This window comes from Mesoplodon bidens (genome assembly GCF_964165515.1).
Source record: "Mesoplodon bidens genome assembly, chromosome: 10".
Classification (NCBI taxonomy): domain Eukaryota; kingdom Metazoa; phylum Chordata; class Mammalia; order Artiodactyla; family Ziphiidae; genus Mesoplodon; species Mesoplodon bidens.
This window is the reverse complement of record NC_138172.1, coordinates 92,506,888-92,526,789: the sequence shown is the minus strand read 5'-3', so window position 1 is coordinate 92,526,789 and position 19,902 is coordinate 92,506,888. Positions and strand designations below refer to the sequence as shown.

The following is a 19,902-nucleotide window of genomic DNA, read 5'->3' as shown; positions in this document are numbered from 1 at the left end:
GGCTGCTGAGCTGTTTATGATCCTAAAAGTCTGGTTTTCTTCACTGAGTGGGCTTCTGTTTGCGTGACCGTCCCCTCCAGGGTCTCCCTGCGCCACTGCCGTCTGCTGCCAGCCGGGCCGCCTCCACCGTCCACCTGTCCTCAAGTGCTGCTTCCGCCGGCGGGACTCCTACGGTCGCCACAGGGTCTGTAGCCCCAAAGCCAATAGTTTGAGCGCCCGGCTCAGGCAGCAGGGGTGGGGACGTGCCCCACGATGCCTTGGAAAGGAAAAAAAAAAAAAGAGGTCTCCGCAGGATGCTGGCGCCTAGGGTACTTTTAAAACCAACGTGGCCAGGCAGCGGTCTCTCCCCTCACCAGGCTCGGGAGAGGGCATTCCAGGTGTCCCTTAAACGCCTCCGATCTTGCAGGTCCCAGTTACAAAAGTCCCATTGCCGCCCAGGTCCTAGGTCCGCGTGATGAGGTTTATCGTGGCGACGGTTCCGGGCCACGGCCCTGGTGTCGAGCGCCTCCTGCGGAGCCTTTAAGTGCGCGAGGCGGGAGAGGCTGGAGTTACGGAGGGCGGCGGAGGGAGACGCAGCGCGCGGGGCCGAAACGCAGAGGCGCAGGGACGCGGCGAGGAGCGCTCGAGGGCGCGGAAGGGGCGGCCCGGCCTGAGGAGCGGCGCGCGGCGCGCACCGTGGGCTGCGGACCTTCCCAGGCCGCTGCAGAACAGAGACGTGTTCCCGCGCCTCAGAAGGTCTGGGAAGAGGGATTCAAGGTAAAAACAAAGAGACAAACGGGAACAAAGTCTTCTACCCGTCAGGCCTGGCGATTCCCACGCTTGGAGGCGGCTTGGACGACGGGCAGTGGGTGGGCGGGGAGGGAGTGGCTTTCTTCAGGGGCCTCTTAACTGTTGTCTTAACCGGGTCTCGTGCTGCTACAGGACTAGCTTTTGTGTTTCAAGAGCCCGCGAAGGTGGTCGCACCCCAGGGCAGAGGTAGGAATAACGGGATGAGCGGGGCGTTCGGCACAGAGCTGGGTTGGTGGTGATTCGCAGGGGAAGGTGAGAGTTCCTGGGAGCCGCCATATAATATTGGCTTCCGGAAAGTGGGCCCCTTGGGAGTTCCTTAGCGCTGGAAGAGATCTTAGCAGCCGTCTGGCTGAGCCCTCGCGCTGCTCGCAAGAGGATCTAGAAGCCCAGAGAGGTGGACGACTTGCTCGAGGCGCCACAGCTCGTTTGGGGGCAGAGCTGGAGATAGAGCCTAATTGTCAAGAGTCTCGTCCCAGGACTCTGTCCACTTTCCCTCAAGGTTGCATCTTCCGTAATTCTTCTGGAGAAAAGAATAGGCCCTTTTTTCTAGGGTAGTGTTTGGAGGGATGGGCTGGGGGAGGCGGAAATGCGGTCCATGATTCTTTACATCCTCACCACCGGGGTGAGATTGCACAAACAGAACTAGGAACCCACAAAGGTTCCTTCCGGAGCGGTTACCCAAAGACAGTGTTACCATATAATTTATCATCCAAAGCAGAATACTCTGAAGAATGGAAGGGAACCCTATTAATAACTTTGCCCAGACAGTCTGATATAAGCCCATACTGTCTGCCTCAAACCAAGACTTAAGGTCACCCCTCCTGAAGCGCATTTTTGGAACTACAGTTTAAAGAGCACACACTTTTCTCTCAGCAGGTGATGGGCAAGATATTCTTCAGTATCAGTTACAGCACCTACTGTGTGTGAGTCCATCAAAAACAAACCAGAGGCAGCTAAAGGCTGGGACTCAGGCTTAGTCCCTGGTGCCCTGGGGGATGCCTGTCCCCAGATGCCCACCCATCTCAACATTGTTTTCTGCTTTCCATTCCAACCGCCACTGTCTGCCTTTAGGGCCCCATTACCTATTATTGGGTCTTTCTGCCTCTCCCATCACCACCCTAACCAGGCTATCTTGCTAAGAAAAAAATTCCCTGCAGTGTGCACAAGTTTACATTTGGTCCTACCGGTCTCTGTAATGTCATCCTCTGATCCCCAGGCGCTCTCATTCGTGGACCCTCAGGTCTGCCAAGCCAAGAACCTGCAGTGCTCAGTTCCTCCAGGCTTCCTCACGCTCCGTGCCTTTCCCCATGCCATTCCCTCTTCCAGGAATGCCTCCCTGGGCCCCATTTCCCGTCCGCCTCGTGAAATCCTACTTTTCCTGTCAGCGCTGAGCCCAAGCACCACTGCCCAAGTACTCTGGTGCTCCCTTATCATGTGGTAAATGTTTGTTTAAAGCTGCTTCTCCCTAATAGATTTATGGGTTTCTTGGGAGCAATTTGGTCATCTTTGTTATTATTCATCACTGCTGTGGAGTAACATTAAGAATGCTGTTTTTCCCTCTCCTTTTCCAAAAAATAATGTGATTTTAAAATACTAATCCATTTTGCTTTTCCTGTTTTGTGCAAAAATCTTTTAAAATTTATTTTACTGGCATGATTACATATAAGAAGACTTCAGTAGAAGAAAAGTTTCACTATTTGAATTTGTTTTCTGGCCATTTATCATTTGTCCCATTTCATAGTTATTACTGAAAATAATTTTGTTGTATAGAGAAGAAGGAGTGCTAAAAAGCAATCCTCTCCAAGTGTCAAATGCACTAGGTCCCTCTGGGCCAAGCATCTCAAGGCCTGGGAGGGGTTTGGGTTTCTTCCTGAATTTCCTTGCTTGGATTTTGGTACAAGACTCCTAATTAGTCTCCCTGGGTGCTTCCTTCATGACCAGCCTCCACCTGCCCTGCAGCTCCAATCTTCCACATGACCTCCAGAGGGATCGTTCTAAAATAAAATCTGATTATGTCATTTCTCTGCTGAAAAAAATTCAGTGACCCACTAGGTAGACCCACCAACCAATGGTCAAGAATGTGACTACCTAGGTTTGATTTCTGGATTCACCACTTGTTAGTTGTGTGACTTTGGTTAAGTCATTTGACCTCTCTGTGCCCTGGTTTCCTTATCTGTAAAATGAGGGTAATAATAGTTATTTTATAGAGTTGTGAGGATTAAATGAATTGAATTCACATTAAGTGCTCATACCAAAGCTTGGCACAGAATAAGCACTTGATATTAATTATTACAATCACTATTATTACCATGATTTATGTGAGATAAAATCCTAAGTTCTAAGCGTGCCTTACTAGCGACTCTCGAGCTGACGCCTGTCAAATTCTCCAGTTTCATCTCTCCTTTCCCTCCGATTCTGGTCAGACCTCACCACGTGTTCCCCAACCCCATTCTGTTCCTACCTCTGTTCCTTTGCACCTGTTCTCTTTCCTTCAGACCTTTCCTTCTTTGTCTTCCTGGACCACAGGCACATATGCCCCCAGGTTTCAATATGACTCAAGACCACTCTTTGCAGTCCCCCTGCCCCCGCCCCCATGCTGGCGGAGTGGACCTTACACCTTCTCCTATCATATTTCAGAACATTTCATTGTACTTATTTGTTTCCATGCTTGCCTCCCATCCTAAGCTATTACTGAGGAAAAGAACTGCTTTTTGTCTTTGTGTCTCCAGTGCTTGGTGCAGAGCAGACATTAACGCCCGTTTCTTGGGTGACTGCATGTCCCTCCCAGCTCCTTCAATTCCTTAGCATCTTCCTGTCTCCTAGTAGCATAACTAGACTAATGACAGTCAGCAAGGAGGAAATTTAATACGAAAATAACCTGAAAATGGACTCAGAGTGGACTCACGCCTGTACCTCTCTTTCCCTACCCCAGGCATTTGACTTTGGAAATCTGATCTGGGAAAAGTATGATTATTAATTAAACACTCTCAGGCTGTCAGAACAGTACTTTTTGCTACCTTCATAAATGCATAGGGCTGAGAGTTTACTAGTTCGGCAGTGTCTTTTAAATGAGATGAACATGTTTGCTTGCATGAAATATTTATGTTTCTTAGTGGCACGACTTCAAAATATTCTGAATCAAACTTCTTGAGATCTGCCTCCAGAGTTTCTGTTCACTCTCTCTTAAAGTGGAAAGAGGACATGGTAACAAAATAATGCATAATAAGGAAAGCATGGGAAACTTTTCTTATTTGGAGAAATGCTCTTCTTCTATGTGATTAACTCAGAGTTTCTTGCTTAATATAAAAGGGGAGAGACTAGATTGGAATAGATGATCTCTAAGTATCCTTCACAGTTTTCCCCTAAACTTTGACAAGAAAATTCTTGTTTGTCGTCAGTAAAAGGGGCTAACTTTTAAAGTGCAATTAAATATATATATATATATATATATACACACACATTGTAAAGCAGTTATACTCCAATAAAGATGTTAAAATATGAATATATATATATATATATATAAATTTCTGTTTGGTTTTTGGAGGGTTGCTATTTATTATTACATTTGAAGTACACTAGAAAAAAATCAAAATTTGATGAGAAAATTCTTCCTATATGTCTACAGACAAATATATTTATAAAATGCATCTGCCAATAATTTGATTTAAGAAGGTTTCAGCTCCAGGGAGCCTTGACAAATGACTCCCTCCCTCCAAGCTGTTTGGCAAATTTGTTTCCCCAAAGCTTTAGAACACAACATATAATACTGCCAGACCAACCAACCAACCAACCAACAAACAAAACACCTTTCTGTAGTTAAAAGTTATACCTTTTTTGGAATGCTGATAATTTCCATGCATAGCTGTTACCTTGGAATTCACAGTTTTTCAGTTCTGTCTAAAATTTATCAATTTTTATTAAGACAATGAAGCATAAAATGAAATTGATACAAAATGTGGAAACATTGAATCTGTACTTCTGCTACAACTTCATCTCAAGGAAAAAATAAAACCTTCCACCCACCTCCCCACCCCCTTCCCCCGGTACCATTGCAGACAGACTTCTTATTGGTGTGAAAACATAAACTGCACGCATAGGTAGACCAGGAAAACTGTCTATGCCGTATCCCTGTGAGGCATAGATCTAATTAATTTGTAAATATCTCTCATCTTTGGACTATGTCTATTCTCAAGTCTAGATTATGAAATTGGGTGTTAAAATGTCCAGAATGTGTTGCACATAGATAAGACGTTTGAAAGACTTCTTAGTTTGCAAAAGAGAAAAACCTTAAATTTCTGCTCTGGAAACTGAAGGCTGGTGTATGTTCTTTTATGCTGGAAGCTTGTGTTTCATTGGCTACAATTTAAGTTTTGGTCACTGACAGAGCTTGAAGGCAGACCATATCTAAATAAGCATAAATGGGAAAGTTCCTTGCTCAGGCCTGGATGAATTGCTTTGTTGAAACAATTGGGAGGTTGTTCAGGGTTGTGGCATTTAAAGCTATTCTGACTTGTAGTTGACAGATTATCTTTGTGAAAAGCCACGTGTTAGACTGAAAACATTCAAGTTTGCTCTCAGTTCCAATATGGGCATTTTGTTTATTGTTGTTGTTAAATCAGTTCCCTGTTTCAGGATCTCCACTGGGAAATCTTAAATGGCAAAATTAGTCCCTGTGTGTAACTCTGTGCTTTACTATGTTCAAAAAATGATGGATCTGCGAAACAAAGTGAACTCGTCAAAGTAACTGTCTTACTATCACCGTAGATATTGGTTTTTAATAGTTCATTTGGAAAGAGGGACAATATAATCTTTACCTTCAGTGTGAACTGTGAGCCCCTAAAAGATAAATATCAGACATGGCCTCCTTTTCCTTTGTTATATAAAATACGTGTGTGTGTGTGTGTGTGTGTGTGTGTGTGTGTGTATTTCATATTATATATATTTCGTATAACAAAGGAAAAGGAGGCCCTGTCTGATATGATTGTTATTATATAATAACATAGCATGTAATATGTAAAGACTCTTTTCCTGGGTCAGCTTACCATTCAGGGGCTACATGGGCAGTAACTGAGTCTGTGAAGAAAGAGATGGAGAGAGAAAGAGAAAAGCATGTAGATCCTCTCACACTTTCTCCTTGTGCTGAGTCATAGTACAGATCTGTTGAGTTTTTATTCGCTTACTTGTTTGTTCAGTTGGTTGATTTTTCATATTTTCCCGTGTAGTTCTGAGCCACAGAACTAATTAACCATCAGCACAATGAACTGATGTTGGTTTGACTGGAGTGATCATGTACTGTAAACAGGGTGATAAGTGATGCGAGTCTCCCTACGAACGTGTGAGAATCGCTAATTGAATTCTGAGAACCCGGGGTGACAGGGGCCCACAACCTGGCTATGGTGATTTCTCCTTAGCCTCTGAGGGAGCTTTGGAATGCTTCCAGAAAGTGGTCAAATGTGCTTAGGTTTTTAAATTGGTATGATTTTTATTGTGAAAGTCCCAAGAGTTTCTTGTCAGTGTCCTGGCTTTTTATTGTTTTCCTGAAGGGAATGTTTTCTGTTTAGTTCCTAGAGTCATAATTTAGAGCCAGAAGGGACCTCTCTCCTTTAAACTGAAGCTCTGAGAGGTCCGTTATCCACCTTTCTAATATTTCGGGGCCCACCTCTTTCCCCCATTTTCACTTCCACGGTCCTAGTTCATGCTTAATCCAATCCCACGTGGCCAACTGTAGTCATCGTAACTGGTCGCTCTGTTCTGTCTCATCCTTCCTTCTACTCCTGCCATTTGCACTAGCCCAAAAGTGATTTTTCTAAAAATCATACCTGATGCTTCTATTTTACATCCATGTGTAAAAATCCTACAGAAGATTCCCGTTGCCTTCAAAATAAAATGACACGTCTTTACCTGTCGCAAAAGACTTTCCCACCTCAGCACCCACCACTTTCTACCCCAGTCTATTTCTGCTAAACTGGAATAATTCAAGTTCCTTGGCACACCATGTTGTTTCACACCCTATCTTTGTGTGTACTTTTTCCTATGTCTAGAATGACCTTTTCTCCTTCCCCACTGGAAGCTCATTCATTTCATCAAGACCCAATCCAGGCATTTCCTCGTTGATACCATTCGTGACCCCCAACAAGACACACACGTGTATCCGTGTGACAGGGCTGTGCTGAAAAGAGTGGGAGTTGGAGGGTGGAGTCTTGAGGCCCTTTGAAGTTTCAGAGGAGAAGAAGGTCACCCCTTGGGCCAAAACAGTAAAATCAGTAGACATTTAAAAAATAGCTAGAAGGGTGTGGACGCCGCTTTGTTGCCTGAGGGGGGTGGCGGTGGAAGTTAAGGGAGTTGGGGGCCAGTGCTTTTCGGGACCCGCAGTCGCGGCTGTTGCAGTCACTTCGCCGGGTGGCCTTTAGCGTAGGAGTCACATCGATAGCAGCCATGAGCAGCGGGGTGTACGGGGGAGATGAAGTTGGAGCCCTTGTTTTTGACATTGGATCCTATACTGTGAAAGCTGGTTATGCTGGTGAGGACTCTCGCAAGGTGGATTTCCCTACGGCTATTGGTCTGGTGTAGAAAGAGGTGATGGAAGTACATTGATGGAAATAGATGGTGATAAAGGCAAACAAGGCGGTCCCACCTATTACATAGATACTAATGCCCTGCGTGTTCCGAGGGAGAATACAGAGGCCATTCCACCACTGAAAAATGGGATGGTTGAAGATTGGGGTAGTTTCCAGGCTATTTTGGCTCATACCTCCAAAATGCATGTCAAATCAGAAGCCAGCCTGCATCCTGTTCTCATGTCAGAAGCACCGTGGAATACCAGAGCAAAGAGAGAGAAACTGACAGAGTTAATGTTTGAACACTACAACATCCCTGCATTCTTCCTTTGCAAAACTGCTGTTTTGACAGCATTTGCTAATGGTCATTCTACTGGGCTTATCTTGGACAGTGGAGCCACTCATACCACTGCAGTTCCAGTTCACGATGGCTATGTCCTTCAGCAAGGCATTGTAAAATCCCCTCTTGCTGGAGACTGTATTACTATGCAGTGCAGAGAACTCTTCCAAGAAATGAATATAGAACTGATTGCTCCATATATGATTGCACCAAAAGAAGCTGTTTGTGAAGGATCTCCAGCAAACTGGAAAAGAAGAGAGAAGTGGCCCCAGGTTACAAGGTCTTGGCACAATTACATGTGTAACTGTGTTATCCAGGATTTTCAAGGCTCAGTACTTCAAGTATCAGATTCAACTTACGATAAACAAGTAGCCACACAGACGCCAACTGTTCATTATGAATTCCCCAATGACTACAACTGTGATTTTGGAGCAGAATGGTTAAAGATTCCTGAAGGATTATTTGACTCTTCTAATGTAAAGGGGTTATCAGGAAATACAATGCTGGGCGTCAGTCATGTTGTCACTACAAGTGTTGGAATGTGCGATATTGATATCAGACCAGGTCTCTGTGGCAGCGTTATAGTGGCAGGAGGAAACACACTAATACAGAGCTTTACTGACAGGTTGAATAGAGAACTCTCTCAGAAAACACCCCCAAGTATGCAGTTGAAACTGAGTGCAAATAATACAACAGTGGAACAGAGGTTTAGTTCATGGATCGGTGGCTCCATTCTAGCTTCTTTGGGCACCTTTCAGCAGATGTGGATTTCCAAACAAGAATATGAAGAAGGAGGGAAGCCGTGTGTAGAAAGGAAATGCCCTTGAGAAGAGTTCCCAAACCTCTACCTTCTATGTCACCTTATGTTTCATAGCTTTAGTGTACTCAGGAAAAGAACAACCATCTTTTGTAGAATGTTTATACATTTTTGCATATTTCAGTTTCCACTTAAATTTTTTAAGGCTTTAACTGGCTCTATAAATTAAAATAAGTTTGTGCTTTCCTTGAAATGCACTTATTCTTATTATAAGCATTTTATAATTTTGTATAAATGTCTATTTTCTCTAAATATTTTGCTTTCAGTAAAATGCTTTCCAACTCCGTTTAGTATATTACCACTGGGTTGGTAGAATTGCTTTTTATTAACTAGTAAAACTTACTGCCTATATTTTTTACCTTAAGCTTTTAAAATTAAATAAAAATTACTAGCCCCCCCCCCCAAAATAGCTAGAAGACAATAGTCTGTAGTAGATGCTTATGTTCTTGCCTCTTCTAGGGATACTATAGAGGATTCCTCTGGTAAGTGTGTCTTAGATGGAGAAGAAGTTGGCTGATAACATCTACTAGAGGCCTTGACTTCCATTGAATGAGGAGTGGGAAAGAAAAGTTTTTCTGAACATATTAATTTACTTCCTTTCAAAATAAATGACAGTTCTTTAAATCAAATTAATTTAGCTTTCTGAAAGACTCCTTATATTTTCCTTCTTTTACTGTGGAATTATGAAAAATTTGACATGGACCAGCATTTTGGAGTTGGTGGTTTACTAAATCACCTATAAGCCCCTTTTATGCCATGTTTCAGCCTATTTACAAGCAGTGAAACTGTGGTATGGAGACATAGACATCCTTAAAAGGAGAAGGTGGGATTGTAAGTCAGTGCAGGATTTATAGAAGGCCCTCTGGAAATATATTAATATCAAGTGTGTATATCCTCCGACTCAGCAGGTCTACATCTAGGAATTTATTCTCATGGAAGGATTGGGTGAGTTCACACTAATGTATATGCACAGATATTATACCAGTTCTGTTTATTATATCGAGAAGTTAGAAACCTAGATGTCCTTCAGTAGGTGGTTTAGTTACATAATGGACTGCAATGCAATCGTCAAATAAACAACTACTCTCACCATTAAATAGAATGAGATAGACCTATACGTATTGACATAGATAAATGTCTCTGATATATAATAGTTAATAGAAAAAAAAAGTTTACAGAAATGCAATATATCACTTAATATATAATCTGATTTCTTTTGTTTTTTAAACAGCTTTATTGAAATGTAATCCACATATATTGATACAATTCATCCATTAAAATGCACAATTCACAACCATCACCACAAGCTAATTTTGGGACACTTTTGTCCCCCTAAAAGGAACCACTCTCCATTGGCAGCCAACAGGCATTTCCTGAGAAACCACTAAATCCGCCTTCTGTTTCTATTAATCTGCCTCTTCTGAACATGTCATGTAAATGGAATGATATTTGTTACTGGCTTCTTTCACTTAGTATAATGTCAGGTGTCACCTGTATTGTAGCGTGTATCTACTGATACACGTAAGTCAATAAAAAGCTTCATTGCTTTTTATTGCCAAATTATATTCCTTGGTATGGATAGGGCACATTTAATTTATCTGGTCATCAGTTGCTGGACATTTGGGTTGTTTCCACTTTTTAGATGTTTGAATAATAACTATGAACATTTGTGTGCAAGATTGTGTATGAACAGACGTTTTCATTTTGCTTGGGTGTATACTTAGGGGTGGAATTTCTGGGTCATCTGGTAACTCTATGTTAAGAGGAAATTTTTGAGGAACTCTTAAATCATTTTCCAAAGTGGCTGCACCATTTTACATTCCCACGGCAATGTACAAGGGTTCCAATTTTTCCACATCCTTGACAACACTTCTTATGATGTGTCTTTTTCATGATAGTCATCTTAGTGTGTGTGAAGTGGTATCTCATTGTGGTTTTGATTTACATCTCCCTAATGACCAATGATATTGAACATCTTTTCATATGCTTACTGGCCAATTCCAATTTATTTTTAAAGATTATAGTTATATAATCAAACATATTTGGGAAGTTATATACTAAGATATCAATAATGCTTCTGTCTAGGGAATGGTCTTTCTTATTTTCTACTGCATTTCTATATCAGTCAGGGTTTTACCAAAGAATCAGAACCAGTAGGATGGATGAACAGATAGATAAATAGATGTATTATAAGGAATTGGCTTATGCAATTATAAGGGCTGGCAAAGCAAGTCCAGCACCCATACAATAGAATAGGTGGTCCAGAAAGCTAGGCTGGAGCTGAAGCTGCATCTACAGAATTCCTTCTCCCTCAGAGAAACCTTGGTTCTACTCTTAAGGCCTTCAACTGATTGGATGAGGCCCACCCAGATTATTTGAGGATCATCTCCTTTACTTATAGTCAACTAATTGTAGATGTTAACCACATCTACCAAATACCATAACAGCAAAGCCTAGATTAGTGTTTGATTGAAACAAAAACAATAATGGTAGTTTCATTTTTAAAAAGGCTTTTAGGAAATTGAGTTATTTGTAGTGAGGTGGATGGACCTAGAGTCTGTCATACAGAGTGAAGTAAGTCAGAAAGAGAAAAACAAATACCGTATGCTGACACATATATATGGAATCTAGGGGGAAAAAATGGTTCTGAAGAACCTAAGGGCAGGACAGGAATAAAGACACAGATATAGAGAATGGACTTGAGGACACGGGGAGGGGGAAGGGTAAGCTGGGACGAAGTGAGAGAGTGGCATGGACACATATACACTACCAAATGTAAAATAGATAGCTAGTGGGAAGCAGCCGCATAGCACAGGGAGATCAGCTCGGTGCTTTGTGACCACCTAAAGGGGTGGGATAGGGAGGGTGGGAGGGAGGGAGACGCAAGAGGGAGAGGATATGGGGATATATGTACATGTATAGCTGATTCACTTTGTTATAAAGCAGAAACTAACACACCATTGTAAAGCAGTTATACTCCAGTAAAGATGTTAAAAAAATAAATAAATAAAAAGGCTTTATACATAGCAGTATCTTTACTTTTCACATTTTTTTTTTTTTTTTTTTTTGTGGTACGCGGGCCTCTCAGTGTTGTGGCCTCTCCTGTTGCGGAGCACAGGCTCTAGACGCGCAGGCTCAGCGGCCATGGCTCATGGGCCCAGCCGCTCCGCCACATGTGGGATCTTCCCAGACCAGGGCACGAACCCGTGTCCCCTGCATCGGCAGGCGGACTTTCAACCACTGCGCCACCAGGGAAGCCCTACTTTTCACATTTGATGATTAAACTTGTTCATCTTGGTATCCTCCAGAATACTCAGCATAATAGCTTGTACCTGGTAGATTCCTATTAGTCACTGTGTTAGATTCCTACTGCTGCTGTAACAAATTAATGTAAGTTTAGTGGCTTCAAACAACACAATTTTGTCCCCTCACAGTTCTGGAGGTCAGAAGTCCAAAATTGGTTCCACTGGGCTAAAGTCAAGATGTTTGCAGGGCTGGTTCCTTTCAAAGGCTCTGAGGAGAGAATCTTTTTCCTCGATTTTTCCAGCTTCCTCGGCTGGTGGCCCTTGCTGCATCTTCATTGCTGGTACTGCAGCATCTCCAACTGTGTCCGTGCTTCTGATGTCACATCACCATCTCCTTCTCTGTGATCAAATCTTCCTCTGCCTCCCTCTTCTAAGGACACCTGTGATTACGTTCAGAGCCCACCTGGATAACCTGGGATACTCCTGCTATCACAAGGTCCTTAATTTAATCACACCTGCAAAGAAAGTCCCTTTTGCCACATAAGGTCACATTGACAGGGTGCTGGGTACTACTCAGCTATTCACAAAGCAGACCGTGTGGCATTTTCATTTTCCAAGAAACCATTTTTTAAGAAATCTTGACTCTTACAAAGCCGTTCCCTTTTCACAGGCTGATGTCAGTGCGGCTCATTCCGGGGAGAATTTCAGACCCCAGATTGAAGCTACGCTGCCCAAGGATAATGTGGGCAGCTGTGGAAGCTGGACAAGCAGGCCCAGTTGGGAAGCTTACCTGGAACCATTCCAGAAAGTTCCCCATTTCCTAGTGAAAGAAATGGAAGAATAAATTCAGGTAACAGCCCTGTTCATGTTGATCTATATAAAATACTGTTTCTCTGAATATATTTTATAATGTGTGTTTGGTGACTTATCACAGCTTTGTGAGCCAGGCAGTGCTTCAGATGTCAAGGTCCCATCTCCAAGACATAGCCTTAGGCCTTCATTAGGTGAGTAAGTAATACTAACCATTAACCTTCTTGTTGATGACATAATTAAAACTATCTTTTTTTAAACTAAGAGCCTTTATTGGTGGTTGGGATAAGGCCTTGGGAATACGAGTTGCACAGGCTTTAGTTAAATTCCTCAAAACTTCCACTATGTTAACATCTTTCCAAGGCAAAGTTCTACATTTGAAAAATTAAGTAAAATCTACATCAAACTTTTTCTCTTGTCTCTCCCCATTCGAAGTTATAAGCAAATGTACAAGAAAAATATCTTTCAAAAACATAAAAGATGTGATGTTGACCTGGTGTGTTCTTTAGAAACTATTTGTGGTTTTTCCTGTGGTATGTTTTCACTTTACTTGAGTTACCCTCCTGTTGTTAAGAGCTCTTGTTTCTGTTTCATCAGCCTTTGAAACAAATTGAACTTAACAGACTTCAAGGAAGACTTATTTGGGGTAGGGGGAGGCTTTCATTTCCTTCCTCATTGCTGTAGTTTCTTCCCTAGGGACCAGTTAGAGTTGGAAAATAGATTGGATAGTAAGTGAGATTCTTTTTCCTGGACTTTTGTAGCAACTCGGGTTATGACAAATTTCCTTTTTTAATACGCTTTTTATTTATTTTTTAAGTTGAAGTATAGTTGATTTACAATATTATGTTAGTTTTTAGGAGTACAGCATAGAGATTCAGTATTTTTACAGATTATACTCCATTAAAAGTAATTACAGGGTAATAATGGCTGTAATTCCCTGGGCTATAAAATATGTCCTTGTTGTTTATCTATTTTATACGTAGTAGTTTGTATCTCTTCATCACCTACCCCTATCTTGCCCTTCCCCACTTCACTCTCCCCTTCGGTAACCACTAGTGGGTTTTCTACACCTGTGAGTCTGTTTCTGTTTTGCATATGCATTCGTTTGTGTTACTTTTTAGATTCCACATATAAGTGATATCATACAGTATATTTCTTTCTCTGACTTATTTCACTAAGCATAATATTCTCTAGGTCCATCACAAATTTCACATTTGCCCTCGTCTTGTGCTTCTGATAGGGTGTAGCATGACCTCTGAGGATGAAGGAGGAGATGGCGGATGCAGGGCAGGGATGGCCCCTTCCTCTACCTCTGTGTTGGGCCAGCACATTTATTTTTTCTCTCTGATGATTCTGTTGATGAGAATCCCTCCGAGACTGCAACACGAATGCTCAATATCCATGTGTTAACAGACTAGAGATTGTTAGGAGGACAGGGGTGCCCTCGAACAGGCAGTCCTGCCATCTGTACACCGCTGAAAGCAGTATGGGGAGGGAGGGCCCCAGGTAAGCAGGATGGTGCTAAGAGAGACCAGCGTGGGAGGGACTGAACCACCAAAGCAGGTGTTTTCAAAATGTAGTGTAAATTCGTTTTCAGGAAAGCTCTTCCCACAGGATGAATAAGAACCAGTACCCTGAGCTTTCTATTTGTTCTCTACCCAGTTTCCTCTCTGTCTCCTCTCTCCATCCCTGCTCTTCACAGCCACGGAGTATATTTGTTAAAAATTTCAAGGTTGGGCTTCCCTGGTGGTGCAGTGGTTGGGAGTCCACCTGCCGGTGCAGGGGACATGGGTTCGTGCCCCGGTCCGGGGGGGATCCCACATGCCGCGGAGCGGCTGGGCCCGTGACCCATGGCCACTGAGCCTGCGTGTCCAGAGCCTGTGCTCCGCATCGGGAGAGGACACAACAGTGGGAGGCCCTTGTACCGCAAAAAAAAAAAAAAAAAAAAATTTCAAGGTTCACACAACATTGTAAATCAGCTATACTTCAATAAAATTTTTTTTTAATTTCAAGTTTCACACTAACATTTCCCAAGTATTTCCTTTTAGTAAGAAAACAAAACAAACTAACACTTCTGTGGAATTCCCTGGTGTTCCAGTGGTTAGGACTCTGAACGCTCACTGCCGAGGGCCCGGGTTCAATCCTTGGTCGGGGAACTAAGATCCCACAAGCTGCATGGCACGGCCAAAAACAAAAACAAAGAAAACAAAACAAACAAACAAAAAAAACTTCTGATTTTGAGAAGTTTCAGATAAGAAAAGTCGTCCAAAACAAAGAATGCCTGTATTCTTTCACCCAGATTCCCCCAAAGTTAATGTTGTACCACATTTGTGTTATCACTGTCCCCTCTCTTCCCTCCCTCCCTCTTCCCTCTCCCCCCTTCTCCCATATACATCTATATTTTTTCTGAGAGTAAGTCACAGACATCATGATACTTTACTCTTAAATATATCAGTGTGCATTACCTGAAAACAAGAACATTCTTTGCAAAATTGCAGTACAAGGATCCAAATCAGACAATTACCACTGATGCAGTACTGTTATCTCACCTATTCAAATTTTGTCAGTTGTCTCACAAATGTCCTTTAGAAATAAATTTCTGGTTCAAGATCTAATGCAGAATCACACGTTTAATGTAGTTGTCATGTGTCTTCAGTTTCTTTTAATCCGGAACAATTCCTTGGCTTTTTTTGTCTTCTAAAACCTTGATATATTTGGAGATATAAGCCACTTACTTTGTAGAACATTCCTCAGTTTGGGTTTGTCTGATATTTCCTCATGATTAGGTTCAGAATATGCATTTTTAGCAAGAATACCAAAAATGATACTGTATCCTGCTTAGTACATCAAATCAGGAGGTAGGTGATACCTATTTTTGACTTTTACTGTGGGTTTTGTTTTTTGGGTTTTTTTTGCCATTCTGAAGGGTTTTTTTAATGTAGTAAAAGTTATCAATCTTTCTTTCATTGAATCTAGATTTTGAGACATAACTAGAAAGCCTTTCTCTACACCAAGATTAAAGACAAGGCTTCCCTGGTGGCGCAGTGGTTGAGAGTCTGCCTGCTGATGTCGGGGATACGGGTTCGTGTCCCGGTCCGGGAAGACCCCACATGCCGCAGAGCGGCTGGGCCCGTGAGCCATGGCTGCTGAGCCTGTGTGTCCAGAGCCTGTGCCCCGCAACGGGAGAGGCCACAATAATGAGAGGCCCGCGTACCGCAAAAAAAAAAAAAAAAAAAAAAAAAGATTAAAGACAAAGCCACCCATGTTTTCTTGCATAATTTCACTTTTTACACTTATGCTTATGAAATTTCTAATGGCATGAACTGATGCTACTGTAAATATTAACTACATAAGAAATAAAACTGGATGTTCAGTATGATGTCAAATTTATAAAAATTAAATTTCATATGTTAACTGGCAACCTCTGAAAGGTAAGAGTATGGACATTTTAATTTTCCTCTTTACTCTTTTTTATATATTCCAAATTTACTCTGATAACCACGTATTTCTTTTATAATCAGAAAGAAGCACAATGTTATTTTTATTTTTATTTTTTTTGCGGTATGCAGGCCTCTCACTGTTGTGGCCTCTCCCGTTGCGGAGCACAGGCTCCGGACGCACAGGCCCAGCGGCCATGGCTCACGGGCCCAGCCGCTCCGCGGCACGTGGGATCCTCCCAGACCGGGGCATGAACCTGCGTCCCCTGCGTCGGCAGGCGGACTCCCAACCACTGCGCCACCAGGGAAGCCCGCCCAATGTTATTTTTAAACATTCCCCCAATAGTCTTCAGTGTCCCAAGAAATCATGAATATTAGTTGAAATGACTGATGTAGTCCAGGGATTTCTGTATAAGTGAGCTACTGTAAATGTCAAGCCAAGTACTTTGGTAGACTCAGAAAAGAATGGATAGAAATGGTTAAAATATTTCTATTATGGTAGTGACAGATGTCAACGATGACATTCTTTTTAAGAACATCCTGAGCGAGAAGTGGACCATGACCAGTGGGAGCCATTTATTGATACATAACCTATTTGGGAAGGAGTACAGTGAGGTGGTGAAGAGCGTGGATGCTAATGTCAAATAGACTTGGATTCAAATCCTAGTTAATTCACTTACTGCTTGTGTCACCTTGAGCAAGTTAATTAACCTCTCTCATATAGTTTATGTATAAAATAGAGATACGAACACCTCTGTCACAGAATCTATGTTTGAATTAGATCTTACAAAGAACATAAGGTACTTAATATAGTGCCAGGCACATGAGTGCTCAATAAAGGGTCATTATTATTATTATTTTGACCCTTGCAGATAAGCCCACCTTCTAACCAAAAAATCATTCTAATTCCTTGAAGAGGATTCACCTCTTCTTTATTGATTTTTTTTCTGTTCTTTTAGTTTCTAGTTTACCTCCTTGACACCCATGCTTTACTACTCTGTACCAAAATCTGTACGGAGCACTTTAAAATGAGAACTGACTCTATTTCAAACACGTGTATGAGTGGAAGACGTAGCACTGGAAAGGTGATAAGACTATAGGAAATTCGTTGGAGTTAATTGCAGTGGGCAATTAGAGAAGTCTCTGATACCAGGAAGGTTAATATTCTGAAGTGAGAGACATCTGGTTTGTGTGTGTGTGTGCGCGCGTGTGTGTGTTTTTCCTGTCTTCCCATTACAAATTCATGAAAACTGTCTTTGTTAACCAGTGGGTTTAGAAATTTTCATACAAAGATTCCATCCACTGGATGAAATGGACTTCTTAAAATAGAAGAGAGCTCATTTCTGAGGACCCCTCATTGCACCTTTATTTTATGAGGTTGTAAAAACAGATGCTTGCTTGCTTATTTATATAATTGGGTGATTTGTAATGGGAACGGTCTCTCTCATTAGTGCTCCCCTCTAAACTATTTCAGTGCCATTTTTAGAATAAAAATTTAGCTACCACTCGACTCCAGTTCTGATTTGGTTCAAAGACTCTTTTCAAAAAGGCATGCTTTTACTTATGTAGATTTAGCAGATGGCGTAATTGTAAACTCAGGGTTGCAGAACTAGAAGTCTCTTGGCAACATCACGCTGTTTATCCTTTGTATACAAAGCATAGAAACCAAACTGCAACTCAGAGTCACTGAAAGACTATCTCATTCGTGGCTATGGTTTAGCTTCATAATTATTGCACAGAACCTGTATAATCGTACCCAAGTGTGTAAGTGTTGTTACAACAAAAAAGTAGTACATAGCAGCACAAGAAAGACTTTTTGTTATGTTAATACTCGACCTGCTAAGTAAACAGTATATTATGTTGATGTGTATCCTCTGTAAGAACATTAAGGATTTGAAGTTCAAAGGATTATAAAGATTTGTAGTAGAAACAGATATTTAACTACAAGTGTTGAGACTAAGAGTTAATTAGCATGATTTATAAGGCATGTATTTAGCATTTGATTGATAAAATCTTCGTGCTTAAATTTCTTTTTTCTTTTCTTCTTTTTTCTTTTCCTTTGGAAGACCTAGTGATCAGTGGATTAATCCATAAACCCCAACACTTAGAGAATCGAGAGCAACAAAAGTCATCAGACATCCTAGAGGAGTTAATTGTTCAAGGAATAATACAAAGCCACAGCAGGGTATTTAGAAATGGAGAATCGTATGATGTCACGGCAAGTAATTCTGTAATTAACAGTAGCTTATAGTTAAAATAGCAACAGAATATGACTGATCACGAGTTATTTTTTCCACCAATATGCATCTTAGTGTCACAGTACAGATTACGGCATTTATCTAAGCCAGTTTTTTCTCCCATAAACTCCTCACCCCTCTGCACACCATCCTTCTCTACGGATTCAGGAATTGCCTGATCGTTAATGATTAATGAATCCAATGAAACATACCTTGGGTTTTACCAAATTTGAGACATGATAAGCCCCATTGAATAAAATGCCTTCATTCTTTTAGCAGTTTTTATTAAACATTGCCTATGTACTAGGCATGTGAATATAAAACTGAACCCTGACTTATCCAATAAGAAAATAGGCCTAAATGTCAAAGCTAAAATAGATACATGTATACATTTATATACACACCCTGAGGTCAACCATGCGGTAATAAATACAATGATAAAAATTGTTATACCCTTAATTTTCTTTGTTGATTCATCTTGACTGATCTATCATTGTTTTTCTGTAGTGTGAGCATTATTTGTAGCCTGATTTTAACTTGTTGTGACCAAAGTCTTGAGTTCTTGACTTTTTAATAACTTCTTTGTAAATTGATGAAGAAGATGGCAGATTTGCTGTTGTTTTGTTTAGTTCTCATTGGTTTGGGTTTCTTTTTAAGCCACTGTTTGCCAGCAGCACCAGTAATCCTAAAGTATAGACAGAGAAAAGAAGATAAAAAGAAAAAATAACACAGAAAAGAGGCCTAAGGGAAAATGAATAGGAAAGAAAAGAAAGAAACAGAAGTGATGGAAATTGAGACCAGAAATTATATCAAAGGCACCTCAGTGGTGGCCAGTCCCCTGTGTTGTAGGGAAAACAATCAATAGGGAATAAAAAGATTCATTAGTGAAATCAAGTTTGCACCTAGACCAAGTCACTTAGTGTTTCAATAAAGGTAATTTGCTTCTCTGTGTGTGGGACTTGCTGAGAACTCATAAATAAAAGCCAAAGTGGCATTTTCTTTTGAAGAAGGAAAAATAAGTACTGCAGAAAGTATTTGGCAAGGAAAGAAGTTTGTTAAGCCTTATGAATGATATTATCAGGCTGCCAATGATAAGAGGAACTGGGGGGAAGGGGAAGGTAAAAATGGACCACATAATGGAAAAACTGACGCCAACATAATGACTATTTACATTTGCACAAGGCTAGCTATCAGGACGCAAGGCATTTTCGAGTAACTTATCTTACTTAAAAGTACTAAAAAAATGATGCATCTTTAATATGGAAAGGACAAGGAGAGATTTTTTTTCTCGCTGTAGGTGAATTGCTGGGGGTCAGAAAATAAAAGGTGGGTCAAAAAGAAAAGACAGGGACTTCCCTGGTGGTGCAGTGGTTAAGAATCCGCCTGCCAATGCAGGGGACATGGATTCAATCCCTGTTCCGGGAAGATCCCACATGCCTCGGAGCAGCTAAGCCCATGCGCCACAACTCCTGAGCCTGCACTCTAGAGCCCATGAGCCACAACTGCTGAACCTGCACACCTAGAGCCCGTGCTCCACAACAAGAGAAGCCACTGCGATGAGAAGCCTGCACACCACAACAAAGAGTAGCCCCCACTCGCCGCAACAAGAGAAAGCCCGCGTGCAGCAATGAAGACCCTATGCAGCTGAATAAATAAAATAAATAAATAAA

At 41.5% G+C, this 19,902-nt stretch overlaps 2 protein-coding genes across 2 annotated transcripts in view; both read left to right on the top strand.

Annotated features, from left to right (window-relative positions):
* STMND1 (stathmin domain containing 1) overlaps positions 1-19,902 on the top strand; it is a gene marked incomplete at its 5' end in the record, with an annotated part of 36,272 nt that overhangs the window by 3,021 nt on the left and 13,349 nt on the right. Inside the window, 5 exon segments of the mRNA XM_081247415.1 lie at positions 81-206; positions 407-756; positions 12,419-12,500; positions 12,503-12,598; positions 18,062-18,200. Of these exon segments, the coding sequence (XP_081103541.1) occupies positions 81-206; positions 407-756; positions 12,419-12,500; positions 12,503-12,598; positions 18,062-18,200 (793 nt within the window).
* On the top strand, positions 7,168-8,575 carry LOC308624449 (actin-like protein 6A). The gene is given in 2 exon segments (XM_081247659.1): positions 7,168-7,354; positions 7,357-8,575. Coding segments are annotated over 2 exon segments (1,287 nt in total). The 5' UTR covers positions 7,168-7,224; the 3' UTR covers positions 8,514-8,575.